Source organism: Ammospiza caudacuta, chromosome 9 (assembly GCF_027887145.1).
Source record: "Ammospiza caudacuta isolate bAmmCau1 chromosome 9, bAmmCau1.pri, whole genome shotgun sequence".
Classification (NCBI taxonomy): Eukaryota; Metazoa; Chordata; class Aves; order Passeriformes; family Passerellidae; genus Ammospiza; species Ammospiza caudacuta.
In genome coordinates, this window is record NC_080601.1 from 12,194,879 (window position 1) to 12,213,263 (window position 18,385).

Consider the following 18,385-nt stretch of genomic DNA (forward strand, 5'->3'; position numbering starts at 1 on the left):
ACCATCTTTCTTGGAACCCTCTCCCCCCCAGGACCTTATCCCATGGCTCTGTGCCAAGCAGATCCCTGAAGAGGCCAAAGTCTGCTCTCCTTGAGTCTGGGGCAGGGACTTTGCTGTGCACCCTTTTCACTGCCCTAACACTCCAACATTCCACCATGTCCTGGTCACTCCAGCCAAGGCTGCCCTGGAGCTTCACATCCCCCACCAGCCCCTCCTTTCTTGTGAGAACGAGGTCCAGCATGGCACCTCTCCTCATTGGCTCCTCTGTCACTTGGAGGAAGAAGTGACCATCAATGTATTCCAGCAACCCCCTGGATCACCTATGCTCTGCCCTCCAACAGATACTGGGGTGGCTGAAAGAATACATGAAGACCAGGCTGCCTCTTCCACTCATTCTTCCTGGTTAGCACTATAATGCCACTGTCCTGCCCTCCTTTCATCCTGACCCATAAGCCCTCAGCCAGCTCCTCATGCAGCCCCAGGCACAGCTCCATGCACTCCAGCTGGACATTAACATAGATGGTTACAGCTCTTCCTTGTCCTTCCTGAAGTACCTGAATCCTTTCATTCCAGTACTCTGGTCATAGGATCCATCCCACACATGTCCATGATTCCACAGCCCTGCAGATCTGTACACATTTATAGCTCCTCTTAATTACTCCCCATGCTACACACATTTACATCTAAATCTAGCATTCTACATTTAAATCTAGGCCCCGGTGAAACTTTGGACTGGCTGGATTTGCTTTGTGCTGCCCTTCAGGGGCTCTCCTGCTGACATGCGACCTCTCTCCAGGCTCTGGGCATCTCCTGCTGGCCTGGCATTCAGCTGATAGGAGTGGGATGGGCTGAAGGTCCTTCCCACAGAAACTTTAAAGCCCTGCCTGCCAGCTTGGCAAGCCTGTGACTGATGATGCTCTTGCCCTTGTCTGACAGATGGAGCCCATCTGCCCCCAGCAGACCAGGATTCCAAGCAGAATCCCATGTTCTAGGTAGCTGAACCAGGCCTTGTCCTTGCTGGTGCAAGTTTCATTTGCTGCATCACTGGCCTCTCTTCCTCCCTCTCTCCCTCTTTCCTGTGGGTGCCAGCAGGAAAGTTTGGATCTGTCTGGCTGTGGGGCCACTGCACACTGTGCTTGGAGGCAGCTCTCCAGCTCCTTCCAGCCTCCCTAACATGACATCCCATCTCAGCACCTCCTGCAGCTCAGCCAACTGTTGCAAATATGCAAATTGTAATTAGAAGGAAGTGTCAGACCAGCCACATTAGCACTGATGTTGCAAACACACTGCAGCTTGATTTACACAACAACATTTTGACAGCACAATTATGTCAGTTAAAAACAGGGAAGAGCACAGCTACAGCATCTTAGCTATGACAGAGCTGACGAAATCCCTCCTTGCTGAGTTCACACTGAATCTGATATATTTTCTTCTGAAGCAGAACTGGAGCTGTACAGGGACTGCTCAGCTGGAAAACAAGCTGTGAAGGCAAGAAAGTACAGCCAGGGAGCAACGACGAGCAATTGGAAGAAGTACAATTAGCACTCATGGATCCACAAGAGGATGAACTCCTTTTCTAAACCTTTGTAATTTTCACTAGAAGAGAAGCTCCTACTGAATTCAGTAGGCTATTGAGTGTCTATCTAAAGTTCACACAGCAACTGAGATGAGTCCATGATTGTAACAATTAAATTGTTATTATTAGGAACCTGGCACAGCTGCAACTAAATATCCCAAATGCAGCCCACTCACAATGTTTTCTATGCCTGTAAGTGCATATAAAAAGTTAGTAACAAAGTGCTTTATTATCTAGAAGCACACAGGATTAAAAAAGAAGTGGCTCAGCAGAGATAAAACCTCTGATTTAAATTATTGCTATCGTGCTAACATTTGCCTCACAGTCCTTTGAGAAGTCAGGCTTTGCATGAATATTTTGTACTGTGAAATCAATGAAGACACCAAATTCTTTTTCCAAGATGAAGAGATCGAATCCCTATTTTAAATAGGGAATAAAAGCATTGACATTTCAAGAACAGTACAGTTTGTACTTCTAAGATGAGATGTGAGCACTATGAATTATGACTCTGATATTAAGTAGTTCTGGTCCATCTACTACTCTCCCCTCAAGAGCAACTTCAATTTCCATCTCCACTGAAATTAAAAAGAAGACTGAATTAGAAACATTCAGTCCAATTCAGCTCTCTTTAAAACAGAAAAGGGGAGTTAAAAATGTCTTGGACAGAGGGCAAGGAACTATGTATAACTATAGCAAAGTCAGCAAAACTGTAGCACAAAAAACAAACACTTGAGATTTAAAATAGAAACTGCATGCCTGGATTTTAGCAGGGAGCCCTTTTCTTTCCTTGTGTAATGGACAGGGACAGGAATAAAACCCCCACAAAACAAGGTGTGTATTCCATCTAAGTTGTTGCCTAACCACAGAAATTAGAGAGAGCTTTCAGCAGTGAAACTCCTTAAGAGTCAAAAACCTCCTAAGCTTCCAAAACCGAGTAAAGAAAACAGTTTAAAGAGTGATCCTTTCTATCAAATTACATATTTCCACTGAGTCTTACATCTGCAAAGCAACTGCATTTTGACAAAGTGCTGCCCAGAAACAGTGTCTGAGCCCCATCTTCCCTATGGATGCACCACAGCAGTCACTTCTACATTAAACAGCCTGTTTTCTTCTCAGGTAGTATCTTCTGTCTCCTACTTCTTAATTATTAATTGCTTAAGCTCCAACCATCACCCTCTCCTTAGTTCCTGCTGTGTTAAATTAGGCTATTTTCTGTTTTATGCAAAGATCTTTAATGATGTGAGCATGCTGATCACTATCCAAAGCAAGTAACTGGGGATTTTGTGAGTACCCTATAATTTTATTTGCACATGTGCAATGAAGAACCTTTTTAGAGGCCCAAACAGTAACATTCCAGCCTTCATTTTTTTTTTTTTGTTTTTTTTTCATTGAAGTGAGGAGTGTGCCTTTCTCAGCTCTGGTGCATCTCTGGGGCCCAGGGTCTACATCATGTGTAGTTTGCAGTTTGATGTTTATGTCCCTTCACATGAAATTCACATTTACTGGAACAACAGTGTTGGATATTGCAGTAGCTGCAGCTGAATGGACCATGTAATTAGGCATGGATTCACTTGTTGGCAAGCTCCCAAGGAACGTGTGACACCGAGTAACTTTGCTAGCTGTCTGCTAGGGGTATCCAATAATGCCCCAAATAATCTCCACAGAAATATGGAGGGTCACAGTCCAGGGACACAGGCAGCACATCACCTTCACAGTGTGAATGTCACCATGCAGAAACATGTTTTACTACTTTTGCCCAGGAGAATGTAAATTTCCAAACAGAAGAGTGAAATAAACCTATTTCTGTAAATATTAGTGAAACCGGATACTTCAACTATATACAAATGATTTTTTTTTTCTTCACATCAGGAAACCCAGAATTCACAACTATTTTTTTTCCACAGTTTCAGCTGTAACAGATCACTGTTTTTTTCATTGAAGGAAATTTTCCACAGGAAATTCACAACTAGGTTTGCCAAGTATGCCCCAAACACAGTTCAAGAGAGCAGCAGATGAGCAGTTAGCTCATGGCCAGCTCACAAAAGAAAATGTCTTCTTTACCTGCAGAGTTTTATCCTGAGCTCTGACCTTTAAAGAACGCGATGCCTCATTTCTGCAATTCGGAAATTAAAATCTCAGCCTGTCACCCCCTGGTGGTTGCCGAGAGCGAATATAAGCAGGGAAACACCTGGGCGCGGCTGAGCCTTTCGGGGTCAGGCAGGCTCAGCCCTCCTGCCCCTGTACGGGCGTGGGGCTGCACTGTCCGCGAAACACGGGGCTAACACCTGTCCCCAAAACACGGGGCTGACACCTGTCCCCAAAACACGGGGCTGACACCTGTCCCCAAAACACGGGGCTGACACCTATCCCCAAAACACAGGGAAAGACAATGGCCCGGACCAGCAAGCACCACGAGGCCGCGAGAGCCCAGCCTGCTTACCTGCCTGAGGCACCGGGCTCAGCTCACCTGCCTGAGGAACCTTCCAGAAGCCCCCAGCCCCTGCTCACCTGCCTGAGGAACTTTCTGGAAGCCCCTCGGCCCTCGCTCACCTGCCTGAGGAACCTTCTGGAAGCCCCCACTTGGTGCTCACCTGCCTGAGGAACCTTCCAGAAGCCCCTGACTCCTGTTCACCTGCCAGCGGAACTTTCCGGAAGCCCCCAGTCACTGCACACCTGCCTGAGGAACCTTCCGGAAGCCCCTGACACCCACTAACCTGCCTGAGGAATCTTCCAGAAGCCCCTGGCTTGGCACACCCGCCTGAGGAACCTTCCAGAAGCCCCCAGTCCCTGCTCACCTGGCAGAGGAACCTTCCAGAAGCCCCCGGCCCTCGCTCGCCTGCCTCAGGAACCTCCCGGAAGCCCCCACCTGCTGCTCACCTGGCAGAGGAACCTTCCAGAAGCCCCCAGCCCCTGCTCACCTGGCAGAGGAACCTTCCAGAAGCCCCCAGCCTCCGCAGGGTCGCAGCAAGCCCTGAGCCCTGAGGGCAGCACCTGGCGCTGGGCCGGCTCCCCCTGCCCTGGCACAGCCCCTCCCTCAGGCCGGGCCGGGGCCTTGGCGCTCCCCTCAGGGGCACACCTGAGCGCTCCACAGCCCCATGTCCGCACCCACAGCCCGGAACCCCAGAGAAACTCCGAGGGGAGCCATCCAGGATGGGCTTTGTGAGCACAGGTGCCTTCACCATGTAAGGCCCCCCAGGGCTCGGGCGGCAGCCCAGGCTATCGGGTAACAGCCCCCAACTCCCAGAGTTGTACCCAGGGGAGAGACAGCCACAAACCAACCTCAATTCTACATTTGACACGTTCAATCCATCTCTCCTGATGGGTTACTGGGCACCATCCCTCCCCACAGAGCTGCTCACTGTGCAAGGGGAAGGGAGGCCCAAGGGTGGGCTCCTCCTGCCCTCCCCTCTGCCACAGGAAGCCAGAGAGGTGCCAGGGTGCCCGGGATGTGCTGCCCTGGGTTAAACCCAGCTGGAAATAAAGCACCAGACACCTGCTCACTCCGCCTCACGCACGGATGGAGATGGGGAGGAGAATCAGAGTAAAACTCTAGGTTGTGATAAGAACAGAATCATCAAGAAGAAAGTAAAATATAGAAATGACAAGAAATTATTGTAATTATGGTAATAAAAAGGAAACAAAGAAGTAATGCACAATTCAGCTGCTCACCACCCACTGACCAATGCTAGAAGCCCCCTTCCCAAACCCAGAGTGGCCCCACTACTGGGTAACCCCCAGGAGTGATACCCTCCAGTTGAGAATATCCCCTTGGCTGGTTCAGGTCATCCATCCCATCTACACTCCCTCCCAGGGCCTTTTGTGCACCTTCTTACTGGTAGGGCATGACAAAAAAAAAAAAACCCATAAAAACAAAACAAAAGAAAAAACGAACAAACAAGAAAAAGAGTAAAAATTCATTGACTTATGATAAACACAACTTAGCAAAACCCAAAACATTGATGTATTATCAACACCGTTCTCATTCCAAATCCAAAACACAGGACTGTGACAGCCAGAAAGAGGAAATTAACTCCATCCCAGCTGAAAGCAGGGCACAGGCCAGCAGTGAGCTCTCACCTCACGTAAGGGTCTGGCCATTGCCTCAGGGAAACATGAGTGTCCTCATTTTCCAGCCTGGCCTAGAAGCAGGATTGCAGAGACGTTTAAGCTCAGAGCTCAAACACAGCGAGCCTTTGGGGATTGGGGTCAGGGAGAGCTGGTAAACACTTGACTCAATCCCATTTGTGAATTAAACTAAAGCATGGGCTTAGCAGCCATGCTGCAGGTTTAATGAAGCTTCAGCTTGTGCAGCCTGCCTTTCATTAACTTGGACAGGCTTTCTGAAGTGCCCCAGGGTGGGGAACGTGAAAGGACACTTGGTCCAAATCGTTTGAGAGGCCTCTGGCCAAGCACAAGCCACCATGTTCTGCCTGCCCAGCTGTGCCTCAGCCCCTCCTGGCTGGAATAATGCTTCCCACCCCTGGATACAGAGAAAGTACAGCTGTAGCTGCAGAGAGATTCCCAGCCTCACAGTGCTTCCAGTGAAAAGCAGGCATAGCTCCTGAAAACAGACAAAGTATTTTTTTTTTTTAAAGCTTGTCTGAAACTTGGGGTGTCTCAACAACTTTTTTACAAAAACAAAGCATGTTCTTTACATTGTACTATTTTTTAAAAGCTTGGCACTTGGTACTTGTGAGAGCAGCATTTCCACTGCCAAGAATATTTGACTCTCATAGGACAGAGATAGCCAAATCTAAAAAAGCACATGAAGAAAAGACTTTGAGAAGATTTACCCAGTTATTTGACAGGCAGAGGAATTGCCTCATTTTGCCTTCTATTTTAATAACGTGTGCTCTTCTCGCTTGCCTGGATTGAACATGCTGATCTCACCAGCAAGCTATTTTTCCACTCAAGCATCTGCCCAGACAGCTTGGAGCAAGACCAAAATGCCAGGCTGGGTTCTTTTATTGTAGGAGCAGTAATTGAGATCCCAGATGTTGCTGCTCAACACCTGTACCTTATTTTTGTCAGGCACTGCTGCAACTGGAGCTGGAATGTGACACAGCAGAATGGCAGCAGCCCTTGGTGCATGCTGCTGATGAGACAGTGGCCTGCTGGTGGCCTGTAGCCCTGTGTCAGTTCTGTCACTGCTGGGGACAGCCCACAGGCCTTGCTCTGAGGCCTCAGCACAGAGTCACACCCTGGCTGCTTTGGCAGAACATTTGCTGACCTACCTGCAAGTTTTCTTTGGGCTTAGCTGTAACAGCATTTTTTCTTCTGACCACACAGTCATGGATGACTTGGTTTTACTTCTGCTTACCCTTGTATGGTACCAGTGTACTTATGCCCAGGCAGGACTGACAGGTCATTGTTCTGTGCAGAAGAAGATACAACCAACATAAATGATGTCATGTGGAGAAAACACAGACCTGGAGTGGTGGCAGAGGAGGAGGCACAGGATGCAGTGGGGAGTAGTACAGGAAAAAATGACAAAAGATGAGGCATGGGCTTGCCACTGGAAGCCCCATAGCTAAAAAACAAACCAACCATTGTTTTCCATTCAAAACACAGACCTAGAGTCAAACAAAACCACCTTTTCATGCACAAGAGAACAAAGAACATTTTTCCACCATATGCAAGATACATTAGCAAATTTGGATATCATGTGGGTTGCAAACCAGTGATGAAGCAGCAAGGTATGAAGGTTTGTTGGCAAACATAAAAAAAGACCTCAAGTGGATCCTGGAGTGAGAAAGATGCAGCCATCATCACATCCCTCCCAGCCAAAAGAACTTGCGTGCTGGTGACCAGCCTTAGCACCCCTACCACCACACTGAAGGCAGCAACATGAGGACCCTGAAAGGGTGAGTGCAACACCAGGAAAGGGGCAAGGAGCTGGAACTGTGAGTATAAGAGACATAGCTGTATTGGTTATTATTACTATTACTACTATTACTATTATTATTATTATTGCAACTCTTTCTGTATAGAAGCATTTTTTTCTGTAATAATTAGGTCTGGACTAATTATGATTCTCAAAGTAAAGGTTTCCACCATAATAACAATAAATTCTTGGCTTTTTTATATATGTATATAAAATATGTTTTCTGTTTCTTAATTAACAAGATTTTGAGGGCAACAAGCTTTAGAACTACCCAGAGTTACAGATGCAGGATTTAAGGTCCTTGTGTGTGGAGGAGATCCCAGACTACAGGTCACTTTAGAAAGTACAGCAAGAAAAAAAATATAGTAGTAGTAAGAACAGAATTCAGCAAGATTTAAAAGTTGTCATGGCAATGTACCCTTACATGTAGATCAATGTATGAATGTAGCCAAATTATACTAAGAGCTGCCACTGCTTAAGGATTTTTCTCTCCTTTGAAGGAAAGATTGCAAGCATTACAATTATTTTCTAAATTTGTTTTTAGAAGTGTATATTTCTTATTGGCAGAATAGCAGATTATTTGTTGAATTTAACTTTAGACATTTATACAATTCTTTGAGAGTCTCCATCTTGTTGTAAACGAACTGTCCCTGCCTCCCGCCTTCTAAGGATTTGTATTTATATCCTGGCCAAACTTGCTATTCTGTGATGTGCATGCCTAGAACTCACACCATTGTTTAGCCTTCCCAGTGGGAAGGGGGCAGGAAAAAAAATCAAAGAGGTTTTTAGAAACATTTTCTACTAATTGCATAGAATAAAGGTTAAAATTAATGAAATACGTGACATTGTGATGAACTTCCACGGGAACAAGGTTACAGACACACGGAATCTATTGCAAACGCCTACTAAAAATAGCACTCCTTAATAATTAACCCAGAGCTGGCCGTGGGGCACAGCAGCACACACTTCTGTCAGCAGCTCCTGGAATTTGGGTCGCTTTCACGTGCAATTAAGAAGCCTGACCTTCCTAACCGTGCCGGAGCCCTCCCACATCCCTGGATGGACTCGGAACAAGCAGCGTGTGGCAGTGCAGGGGTTGAGCTCAGAGGTGACACATTTGGGGACGTGAACTGCTGTTGTCAGCACTGGGAGTGGCCCGAGCCCGGCTCCTGGCGGCTGCTCCGGCTGCCCCTCGCTGAGCCCCGGGGCTGCACATCCATCTCACATCCCTGCCTGCCCCCGGGGCTGCCGCAGGGACAGCAGCGCCGAGCAAAGAGCTGAGCTCCCCAAGGCACGCTGGGTGCACCCAGGGGGAGCAGCAGAAGGGCTGGCTAGGGAGGCTCCTCACCTGCCTGGATTTGGGACACCTGCACTGCTCTAGGGGATACTGACCGCTGCAGTGAGGCCAGCTCCAGCCAGGGTCAAAGTGGGAACAAGGTGTGCTGCCAAGCCATGTCTGTCTGTCTGTGGCATTTGTTTAGTATCTTTGGAAACACAACCTGAGTGGGACTTGGATTATTTTTGAAAAGAATACAAATTACCTATTACAAGGCAATAGGCATGTGGAGGCTGGGAGAAGGCAGACAGGTGAAGGGAAATTAGAGCTAGAAAAGAAGCAGGAAGGGGATAAACAGGCATATGGTGAGCTCTGGAAAATACATGCCTAAAGTATGGAAGAAATGGGAAAAGACCCATGCTACCACCCAAGCAGAGGGGTGGAAACCTTCTCCCTGCCCCATGGAAGGAGCCAGGGCCTGGCCAGTCTGCCTCCAGGATTGTCAGCCAGGGACATGACTCTTTAAGCCCAGCTAATCCTGACGCAGTGTCTGGGACACTGCTGGGTAACTGAGGAATTAGGCTGTAATAAAGCAGCTTGTGCTGCATGTGCACACTGCAGAACACACATGGCACTGCCACCAAGGAATGGCACGGCCAGGGGGGCCTGGGGCAAAATTTGAAAGGAGAGAGGAGCTCTTGCAGAAACCAGAGAGAGCTGACACTGCTCCCTCATGCATTGCTGTGCACTTGAGCTGCCTGGCATGCAAAGGCTACTGTTCAGCAGCAAAGCACTCTAAGCAAACTGTTCCCAGGATTGTGGGGCAGCAAGTCCCACAGTTTAACTCTGTGCTGTGTTAAAGTGTACTTCATTTTGCTTATTTCAAATTCTGTTACCTGGTAATTGTTACAGAATTCTTGTTACAAGAACAAAGGAGAGCACTGGGACAAGCAGTCATTTTCTATTCACGTTTTCCACATCTTAGTTGTTTTTTGGTTGTTATTGTTGCCAGTCATGTATCTCCAGTCATTATTTCTTCTTCAAGCTGAAGAATTGTGGACTATTTAACCTCTTCTGGCTATTCTACATTGCTGATGAATCAGGGTATAAAGCAGAAAAAAGAAATAGTATCTGCCTCTTGCTATTTCCTAAAATCCATGCTGAGCTCTGAACAAGGCAACATCAGGGATGCATCCTGTAATATAAAGATGCTTCTTGTTTTCTTCTATTTGTTTCCTAATTACACCTAATGTTACAAATGTTGTTCTGCCCTCTGTCGGAGTTGAATTGTTAGACTCACCCCCGCAGCTAACAGTTAATGTGCAGTTTAACCTGCTGTGGTACAGAGCTGTTTTTCCTCCCGTGCATTACTTACCAGTGACAAGTTCATCCATCGGGCTTCCAATCAGGCCGTCACTGCCTGCAGCCCGTGCAGCTCTGGGCACTCCGATTTGTATCTGAGCCCAGACACTCAAAACCGCAGAGTGCCCGCGTTTCCCACCCCTCCCAGCCAGCCCCTCCTCCTGTCAGGGCAGTCCTGAACCCAACCAACAGCCCGTGGGTAACCCAGCAGGGCCCTCCTTTCCTACAGGGATGAGACTTCTATTTCTGCTCAGCCCTTCTCTTTTAAACCCTTGGAGTGAAGGGCATCAGTCCAATAGAAGACTTCTTTCTCTCTCCACAACTTAGGGGCTTGAGGAAGCTTTAGTGAAAACTCTGGCTCTTTTGTTGGCTTTTTTTGTTTGTTTGTAGGCTTTTCTTTTCATTTTCCTTTCATCTTTTCTCAACTTGACAAGTACCTCTTACTTTTTTTTCTTTAGGGGAGAAGCCTAGCCCTGGTGTAGATTACCAAGAGAGGCTGTGCAATGTCCATCATGATGAATAGAGAATGATGTAGAGAAATTCCATAGGCATGTACCACAATTACCAATTGCATTCAATCAAGAAAGTAAAGCAGCTTCCAAGGAAGACACCTGGCAGCTGAGTGCTGTTTTTTTGGACAATTCTATGAGAGATAAAGTTTGCAGATGTTACACTGTGCACTCCCAAACCTTGAGCAGAACACTGACCTCAGCTTATCCTGCCAAGTTCTCAATGCTGCAAGAAGTTGCTTCTGGTTCAGCAGTGTATGGAATCTCCAAGGCACCTGCTTGTAGGTGATATGCTCTGCAACCTAACCCTAGACAGCATGCAGTGCTCCGAGTATAACTTGGGAAGCACAACACTCGTGGACTAATTGCTCACCCATCTGGAGATCCTCACAGCCTTCAGCAGCACCTGGCTCTTCCAAGAAATACTTCAGGTTTCAGAACAGGGACTGCTGTGTAGCCACACACCAGGCCCAGTTGTTGATCCAGCTTCAGATATCCTAACTTGCATGATGGTTGTTCTTCATCCCATCAGACCTCTGTGTGTCTGACTTCATCTCCAGGGAAAGTTTGTCAACCAAGGGAATTTATTTTCCTTCCTCAATGCTGGTTACAGGCAGATGACCACTTTTTAGGCTGCTATCACTGAAACATCATAGTCTTTTACAAATCTGAATCTTTACAATTCTTAATTTATCTCCAGGACATAAAAATTTCTGTAATTTCCTGAAATAATTAGACATTTACTGGTGTTGTGGAAACTTACTACAATGTACTGGAGAGTCCTGCTCTTTCAGATACCTTTGTCTTGCATCTGCCTAAAATTCTGTTTGAAAGGAAGATGACCTCTACTGCTTGAAGAGGTTTGAGAAGTCACACCACACACTGACTGAGTAGAATCTCACATATGACAGTAGTTAGTGAAATCTGGGCTCATAGAAACTCCTTCTGGCCTTTGACTCTGTAATTTCTGGAATCTTAATGCAGGTGTTTCCTTCCTTAGACCCAGGAGAGAAAGTGCATTGCAACGGTGCCACGTGCTGCTCTCATTGGATGAGATACAATGGCTCAGCACCCAGATGAGGTTTGAAATCAGCCTGGGAAACATGGGGGAGCTCTGGTATCAGCAAGATCTGGTGCAGAAACAGCCTCAGCAGGTGCTCTCCCCCATCCCAGTTCGGACTCCTTTGTGAACAGCCCGAGCCGAGACGGCCGCTCCCAGTGACCTCAGCAAAGCCTCGTGCACAGGCCAGCCCCAGCCATGGGTTTGGCACCGTGCCCCTGCTCCCTGGGTCTCACTGACACAAGGGCACTCTGGGTCCTGCTGAGAACTCAGCATTTGCTCAGGTTTTCTCACAGAAAAAGGTACTGAGCTCAGCTTTAAAGACCATCACCACAATGCAGGACTGACTGAGCTTAGCAGGCTTTGAATTGAGCATTTTGAAAATGGTGACCAGGTAAAATCCGCAGAGAAGGGTGGGATTGTGTAGACACCTGTGGAAACCTCCCTGACAGAGAAATATTCCCTGTACCCAAGGTTCCAAAAGACACCTGTGGTTCAAGAGCTGCTTCATTTGATCCCAGGTAGCAAAGTTCAGAAACCAAAGCACATAGATCCTGTGGCATTTTCAGATTTAAAAAAAGCTGAAGCTGTATCATGTATCAAAGAGCACACACCAGTTATCCTGAAAACCTCTGAAGGCTAATCGCAAGTATTGCATAAAATTAACATACAGTTCATCTTTGTATAAACCTCTTAACATTGTATAATAACACCTGGATAGATGTATATTTGTCTCTTCTTGTGATGAGCATCAAAATGTAGTTCTCTCAAAAGAACGATTTTAGGTTTTGGGTTTTTTTTTTTTTACAATCCTAGACTGGATGTATAATAGACTAAAAAAATCATTCTAGATTACTGCTTTTCCCCAGTAACTCCAATTTATATTCTACACGGATACTTAAGTGACTTAAATTCCTTTATGTTTGCTTTTGTCTCACATTTGAAATTATACTTGAATAACCATTAGAACCTACATTAAATAAGAAGGAACTTACATGATTATCTGGGCTAAAATAGCTACAAATTTGTTTTCACAAAAGCCTCAGTAAGGCTCTCACTGTAATCTAAGGTATCACAAAAAACCCATTGTTTTGCAATATGAAGCTCCATTCTGAAACTGGATATTTCAGATGCATGAATATACTCAGCACACAAATTGCAATCAGATTTTTCTACTAAGAAGAAGAATTTCCTTATTAAAAATTTATAGCCAGGTTTTAAAAAGAGTTAGGGCAAAGGAGACTACAAACAATAATGGTATCACTTCTATTTAATTTACCATATTCAATTTCTGCTGTTAAAGTAAATTTCATTATAGCACTTCAACCTAGATATTTTTCATTTGGGTAAGATAGCTTCGCTTTAAAATTCCTTGTCAAATGAAGACAAAAGTTTAATATAGGAGCCAGCAAAATGACACCAGATGTTACACAGCAGTTTTATATAACACATTACTGAACTGCTTTTTAAGGCTCAGTAACCTGAACATCAAGCTTTTGAACCCAAATTCATGCCTTTGCATAGAGCTGTGACACAAAGTGATCTTACTCCAAGACTTCCTTATGGTTTGTACTTCAATTCAATTAATAAATTTGTGAATTTATTATTGAATTGAAATTTACTATAAATTTAACAATAGATCAGAAAACTCGGCCTGGATATTTTAAAACTTTTTCCCCAGAAATGCTTTCAAGAGACACGTTTGGGGTAAGAGGCCAACAATGCACCCATGAACAAAACCCCACAGTTCCACAACTTCAACATCATTCCTAGAGGTAAGGTGTTTGCAAGGCTCCTGAATGGTATCATTTGACAAAATCAACTCCTTCCTTCCCTTTCTCACTTCAAACTTCTGCAGTAATGCCTTCCACCTTGGTTTGCATGCCTTATGTACTGGAAACAGTGAGAAACAAAATAACTTGTTCTAGGACATCATCACAGGGTCAGCTTTACAGCTGGAATGACATTGTTTCATCCACTTCACACCCCAGGTTAGCAATCTTCCTCCCAGCCTTTAAAAAACTAAATGCAGAGACACAACTAAATCTTCTGTTATAATACAGGAGATATAAAGGAGTCCTACTCTAAGCAGTGTATCTAATACAATTCCTGTTATATCCTGAGTCTCCTTTTAGATACCACCTGAGTTTACTCTGCAGAAGTTCAATGAACCTTCCTTTAAGTAACTTTGGTCCTATGACAGACTAGAATTCTGGAAATAGGTACTACTGCCTGCACAACTCTTCATTATTTACCAATGTGGCTTTGCACACGTGGAGAGAAAGTCTTTGGCATTTACCTCTCCAAAGCGATGAGCTGAAGTTCAAGTAGCGGGTCAGGAGATGTGGAGATACAGTCTGAAGGCAGTAGGTGATGGAGGTGACACATCTGCCTCTCAAGTGTCAGGCTCTGTCCAGAGCATCTCCCTTTCCTCCCAGCAGAGCTGCTGTCCTCAGGGCTCCCTGCAGCCCCCTGAGCATCACCAGAGTGCTGCTGTCTCACACAGATGTATCCTACTGAGCGTGGCTACCTGGGGCACAACCTGCAGCTGCACATTCAGTTCCGTTTGCACAACTGGAATAAAGACCCTGTGGCATTAGCAAACAAATCGACCTTGGGTAAGGACTTCTAGCAGTTGCATTATTTATAATGGTTTCATTTTTATTTACAGGAAGACTATCTGAACCTACTGATGCTGCAAACATCTTCATCAATTACAATCCCTTAGATAGGGGATCTTTAGGGCAAGTAAAAAAGAGTAAGTATGAAAGGCTTCTGTGCCACACAGCTGAAAGAACCCAGTAGTGTCCTTTTTCCAAAGACAAATTAACATATTACACAGAGGAAGAGAAGCAGCAGTATCAAAAATTACAGTGGCCTGGTTTTGAAAACACTTGACTAGTGGAATTCAGGGTAAATTCCAATCTCATTATCTTCAAAAACCCAATTAACAGGCCATCCAATAAGGGCAGGCTTGATGCAGAAGAACGGCAGTCACCTAAATCCTCTTTATCTTTTGAAGTCAAATCCACATTTTTGGTTTTCCATGCCTTTTAAACTAGAAAAGTATCACATTCATGAGAAGAAACTTTACTGGAAAAGATATGTGGGCTTGCCTGGTTATAGCCCCAGCTAACCAAGTATACTCTGGCTTCTGCTTAGTGACGCCCAGAAAGGAAATATGAGATACATCAGTGCCACAGGCATCAGACCACATCCCTTTCTCCTATGCAAATCAAGGACTTCAAAACAGATTGAAAGGGAAATAATTTATGAGAAAGGCTTTGACTCCCAAATCTTCTGTAGAAGCTTCACAATTATCCTGTTAATCTGAAAATGCTGATGTCACCCCTAAGCATTCCACACAATGCTTCCATTACATAACTACTGACAAAAGAAGAGGAAATACTCTTACCAGATTTTTTAAAAACATTTGCTTACATAAAGCTGCATTTGGCTCTTACAGCACCACACACTAATAACACACTGTTCCATGTTTCAAGCTCCAGTACCACTCCCTTACAGCACAGAAAAGGTTACATTATGCTGCTGCTTGTTCCAAGTGGCAATGAGATGACACATCACATTCAAGTCGTGTTACAGTTCATGAATTATTGCATATTGTACCCATAGCTACTTGTACCAATTAAGGAAAAATCCATGGGAAAAAATCCATCCTGAAGTTAAAGCATCATTCACGTTAATCAAGAAACAGAGCAACATTCATGGCAATTTCCTCCCTTTTCACTTAACACCCCCCATGATGTGAAAAGTCTCACCATAAGAACTGTGCCATTTTCCCTGTGCTCTATCACATTTATGTTATTCTTACTACAGCTCTCCAGAGTTGTTACTGAAAGATCAACTTGTGCAGAGAACTCCAAAATGCATCAAGAGACACCATACATCATATCCAGAAAATTTCCAGTCTTGACTGGTTTGACTGACCATAGCCTCAGGTCCAGGCACTGAATTTTTTTGTCCCAACACAGAGGTGAAAAGCAAAGCACTACGTTCAGGATGCTCCTTCATCATTTTTTAATCTTTTTTTTTTTCACTTTTTTCTTTTAGCAATTTACCTGACACTGCATTCTTTCTGCAATCACTCAGAGGAGTGTTTTACTGCATGTTAAAAGACAAGATATGTATTGAAAGTAGCAATTTTATTTGAGTTAAAATTATTTACAAAAACCCAAAGACATACTTCATGAAACTGGTACAAACTATTTTTCCTGCCGTTGGCTTTTGCTCCAAAGATCACAGCTGAGAAATACTGTATAAAATAAAAATAGGATTGGATTCAGAAAAGTACTCTACTGTTCTAATTTCCAATTGAGAGTATTTACACAAATATTTACAATGGAAAAAATGTTACTTTAAAACTTTAATTTGCAAGTTGACCTCAAGTACTCTTTAATGCAGAGTTATTTGAGGGTCTAACACACAAAAATGCACTGCAGTTCACAGGGTGATTTCTCCCCCCACCCTCAAAAAAAATCTGCATTTGTCAGTGCTTGACAATTAGTTACATTAAAAAAAAAACCTGTTAAACACTGAGGTAAATCAATTCCCAAACAATTACCAGTGTAACAAAGAAAGGTAGTTGTCCCTGCTTTCCCCTATCATCATATTTGCATCTTCTTTTCTCTTGCCATCTCCCCACATGAAACTACATAATCTCTACATAATTTGAAATCTCATTATAGATGTGAAAATCTCTAAAATTCAAAAACTAGATGGGCCAAATATTTAATAATTTTCTCCTGATGCAGATAATTTACATATATCTTTTCCCTCTCTCTCAATACTGTTTTGGTTTTTTTTGAAGAAGGGGAACACAACCTCAAAAACTTTTCTAAGTTACACTGATACACTAAATTTTAGAAGGTGATGAGAGAAAATGCAAAAAAAAATGACCAACATAAGATTTTTGCCGTTAATCAGTTACTTCCTTACAGAATTCCCAACAATCTGCATTATCAAAAATAGGAAGACATAGAAGGCAGCCACTGTATGTAAAAAATTTACAGCTGGCACTGATACAAAAGCACAAGTTCTTAACTTTATACACGGAGATAACACAAGATCTAAAAGCAGGTTAGATTTCCTGTTATTTCCCCCTCATTATACATAGAACTAATATTTTTATGGCTTCAAGTTTTACAAATTCAATGGAGTAACATGATGTAACTACCTATACAGGTATTTAAAAATGTCAACGAAGCAGATCGTAGAACAGTCTGCAAATATTCAAGACCACCTTAATAAAAATACTTAATAATCAATTCTGTTGGTCTGAATAGTGAGTGCAAGAAAAAAATTGTTTAAAAAGTCATGTATTTTCTGGGATTCTTTGTTCCACTTAAGTCCTCAAACACAATGCTTTGCTGTGAACTAAACCTCAGACTGAACAAAATCTTAGCTATATCAGCAATTTAAGGCTTTGTGTTGTATGCATTTCAACTCTGTCATACTACAGAAGGATGAAATAGAAAGATTATGTCAGCTGGAAACAATAATCCCCATTGGTGTTTTAGCTTCTTTAAAATTATTCCCCCTAAAGCATCCAAATTCATTGTATTCAACATTATAAAACACACCTTGAGTTCTTCCTTGAAACAAATTAAAACAGCATTTCAAAGTATTTGCTTATCGGAAGTGTAAACTACCCTGCAAGTGAGTGTTTTTTAAATCTTTTTTTTTTTCTTTCTTTATTTCATTTGCATTTTAACAGCTTTAAAAGGGCACAACTTTTTACAGTCACTATTTCTTTAGTGGATAACATACCCTCAATGGCTTTATGTGTTTATGGGTCTGCATGCTCTTGGAACTACAAAGCGTTATGGTCTAGCAGGTTATAGTACGTGGGCCATGGGAGTTTTAGAACTGAGAAATAGTTCAACAACCTAATTTCAATCAAAACAGTATAAAAAATAAACTATCCAATCCTCGCCTCTTTGGATTCCAACAAATTTTAAATATAGACAGTAGTTAAAATCACAAAAGTATTTAAAAATTTATATTTTATGATTTTGGAATCATCTAGTAATAAAAAAAGCAGGAGCAAATTAAACTCAAATAGGAGCGGTGCTGCTGTCCAGAACTTCTTTATTAGAACATTTGTTTGATACCTCAGTAGCTAAGCTGCCTTTGCACCTGGCTGGCATGAAACAGTGGCTCAACAGTAAACAGCAGTTGCACTATCAGCAGCAAGTTTTTCCCCTTGAAACTTGTCACGAACAAAGCAAGAAAAAAGATAGGGAGGGTAAACCCTGCCAAAAATATTTAAATACCGCACTGCATCATAAACAGCAAGGTTTCTTTATTTACTTTCCTCAGAACCTCTTTCCCCTCATTTTTGATAGTTGCAGATTGATGTAGTAACTGTCTTTCAGAAAATGCTGAATGCATGGTTAAGAGACCAGGTAGCCTTAAAAATCCGAACACGAATGACACAGATGAATGCTCTTGGTATATCCCTCAAGGACTTCTTTCATGACTTCTTCTTTTGTCTAAGGGTAGCTCCAGCATTAGAGTGCCTGCAGCGGAAGTTAAGTATCTAGCAGTGTTCCAAGTATTCAATCACCCTAGAGATAGATTTCTGGCCTGTTGTTCCAACAGCACACTGGAAATGCAATAGAAAACACAAGTAACAAATAAGCATTTGTAGCACCTCCTTCAAATATCTGAGAGCTATTCCATTCTCAGAATTTTACTA

General features: G+C 43.6%; 1 protein-coding gene across 5 annotated transcripts in view; it reads right to left on the bottom strand.

The window, feature by feature from the left end:
• Window positions 1–14,799: 14,799 nt before the first annotated feature.
• The window catches only part of WAPL (WAPL cohesin release factor), a 128,802-nt gene continuing 125,216 nt past the window's right edge, over window positions 14,800–18,385 (bottom strand). For 4 of the 5 annotated variants that reach the window (XM_058810084.1, XM_058810087.1, XM_058810083.1 and 1 more), the window contains one exon: window positions 14,801–18,292. In XM_058810084.1, the coding sequence (XP_058666067.1) occupies window positions 18,227–18,292 (66 nt within the window). In that variant the 3' untranslated portion in view covers window positions 14,801–18,226. Of the gene's footprint in view, window positions 18,293–18,385 lie in introns of all 5 variants that reach the window. The other variant, XM_058810086.1, reaches the window with a different exon arrangement.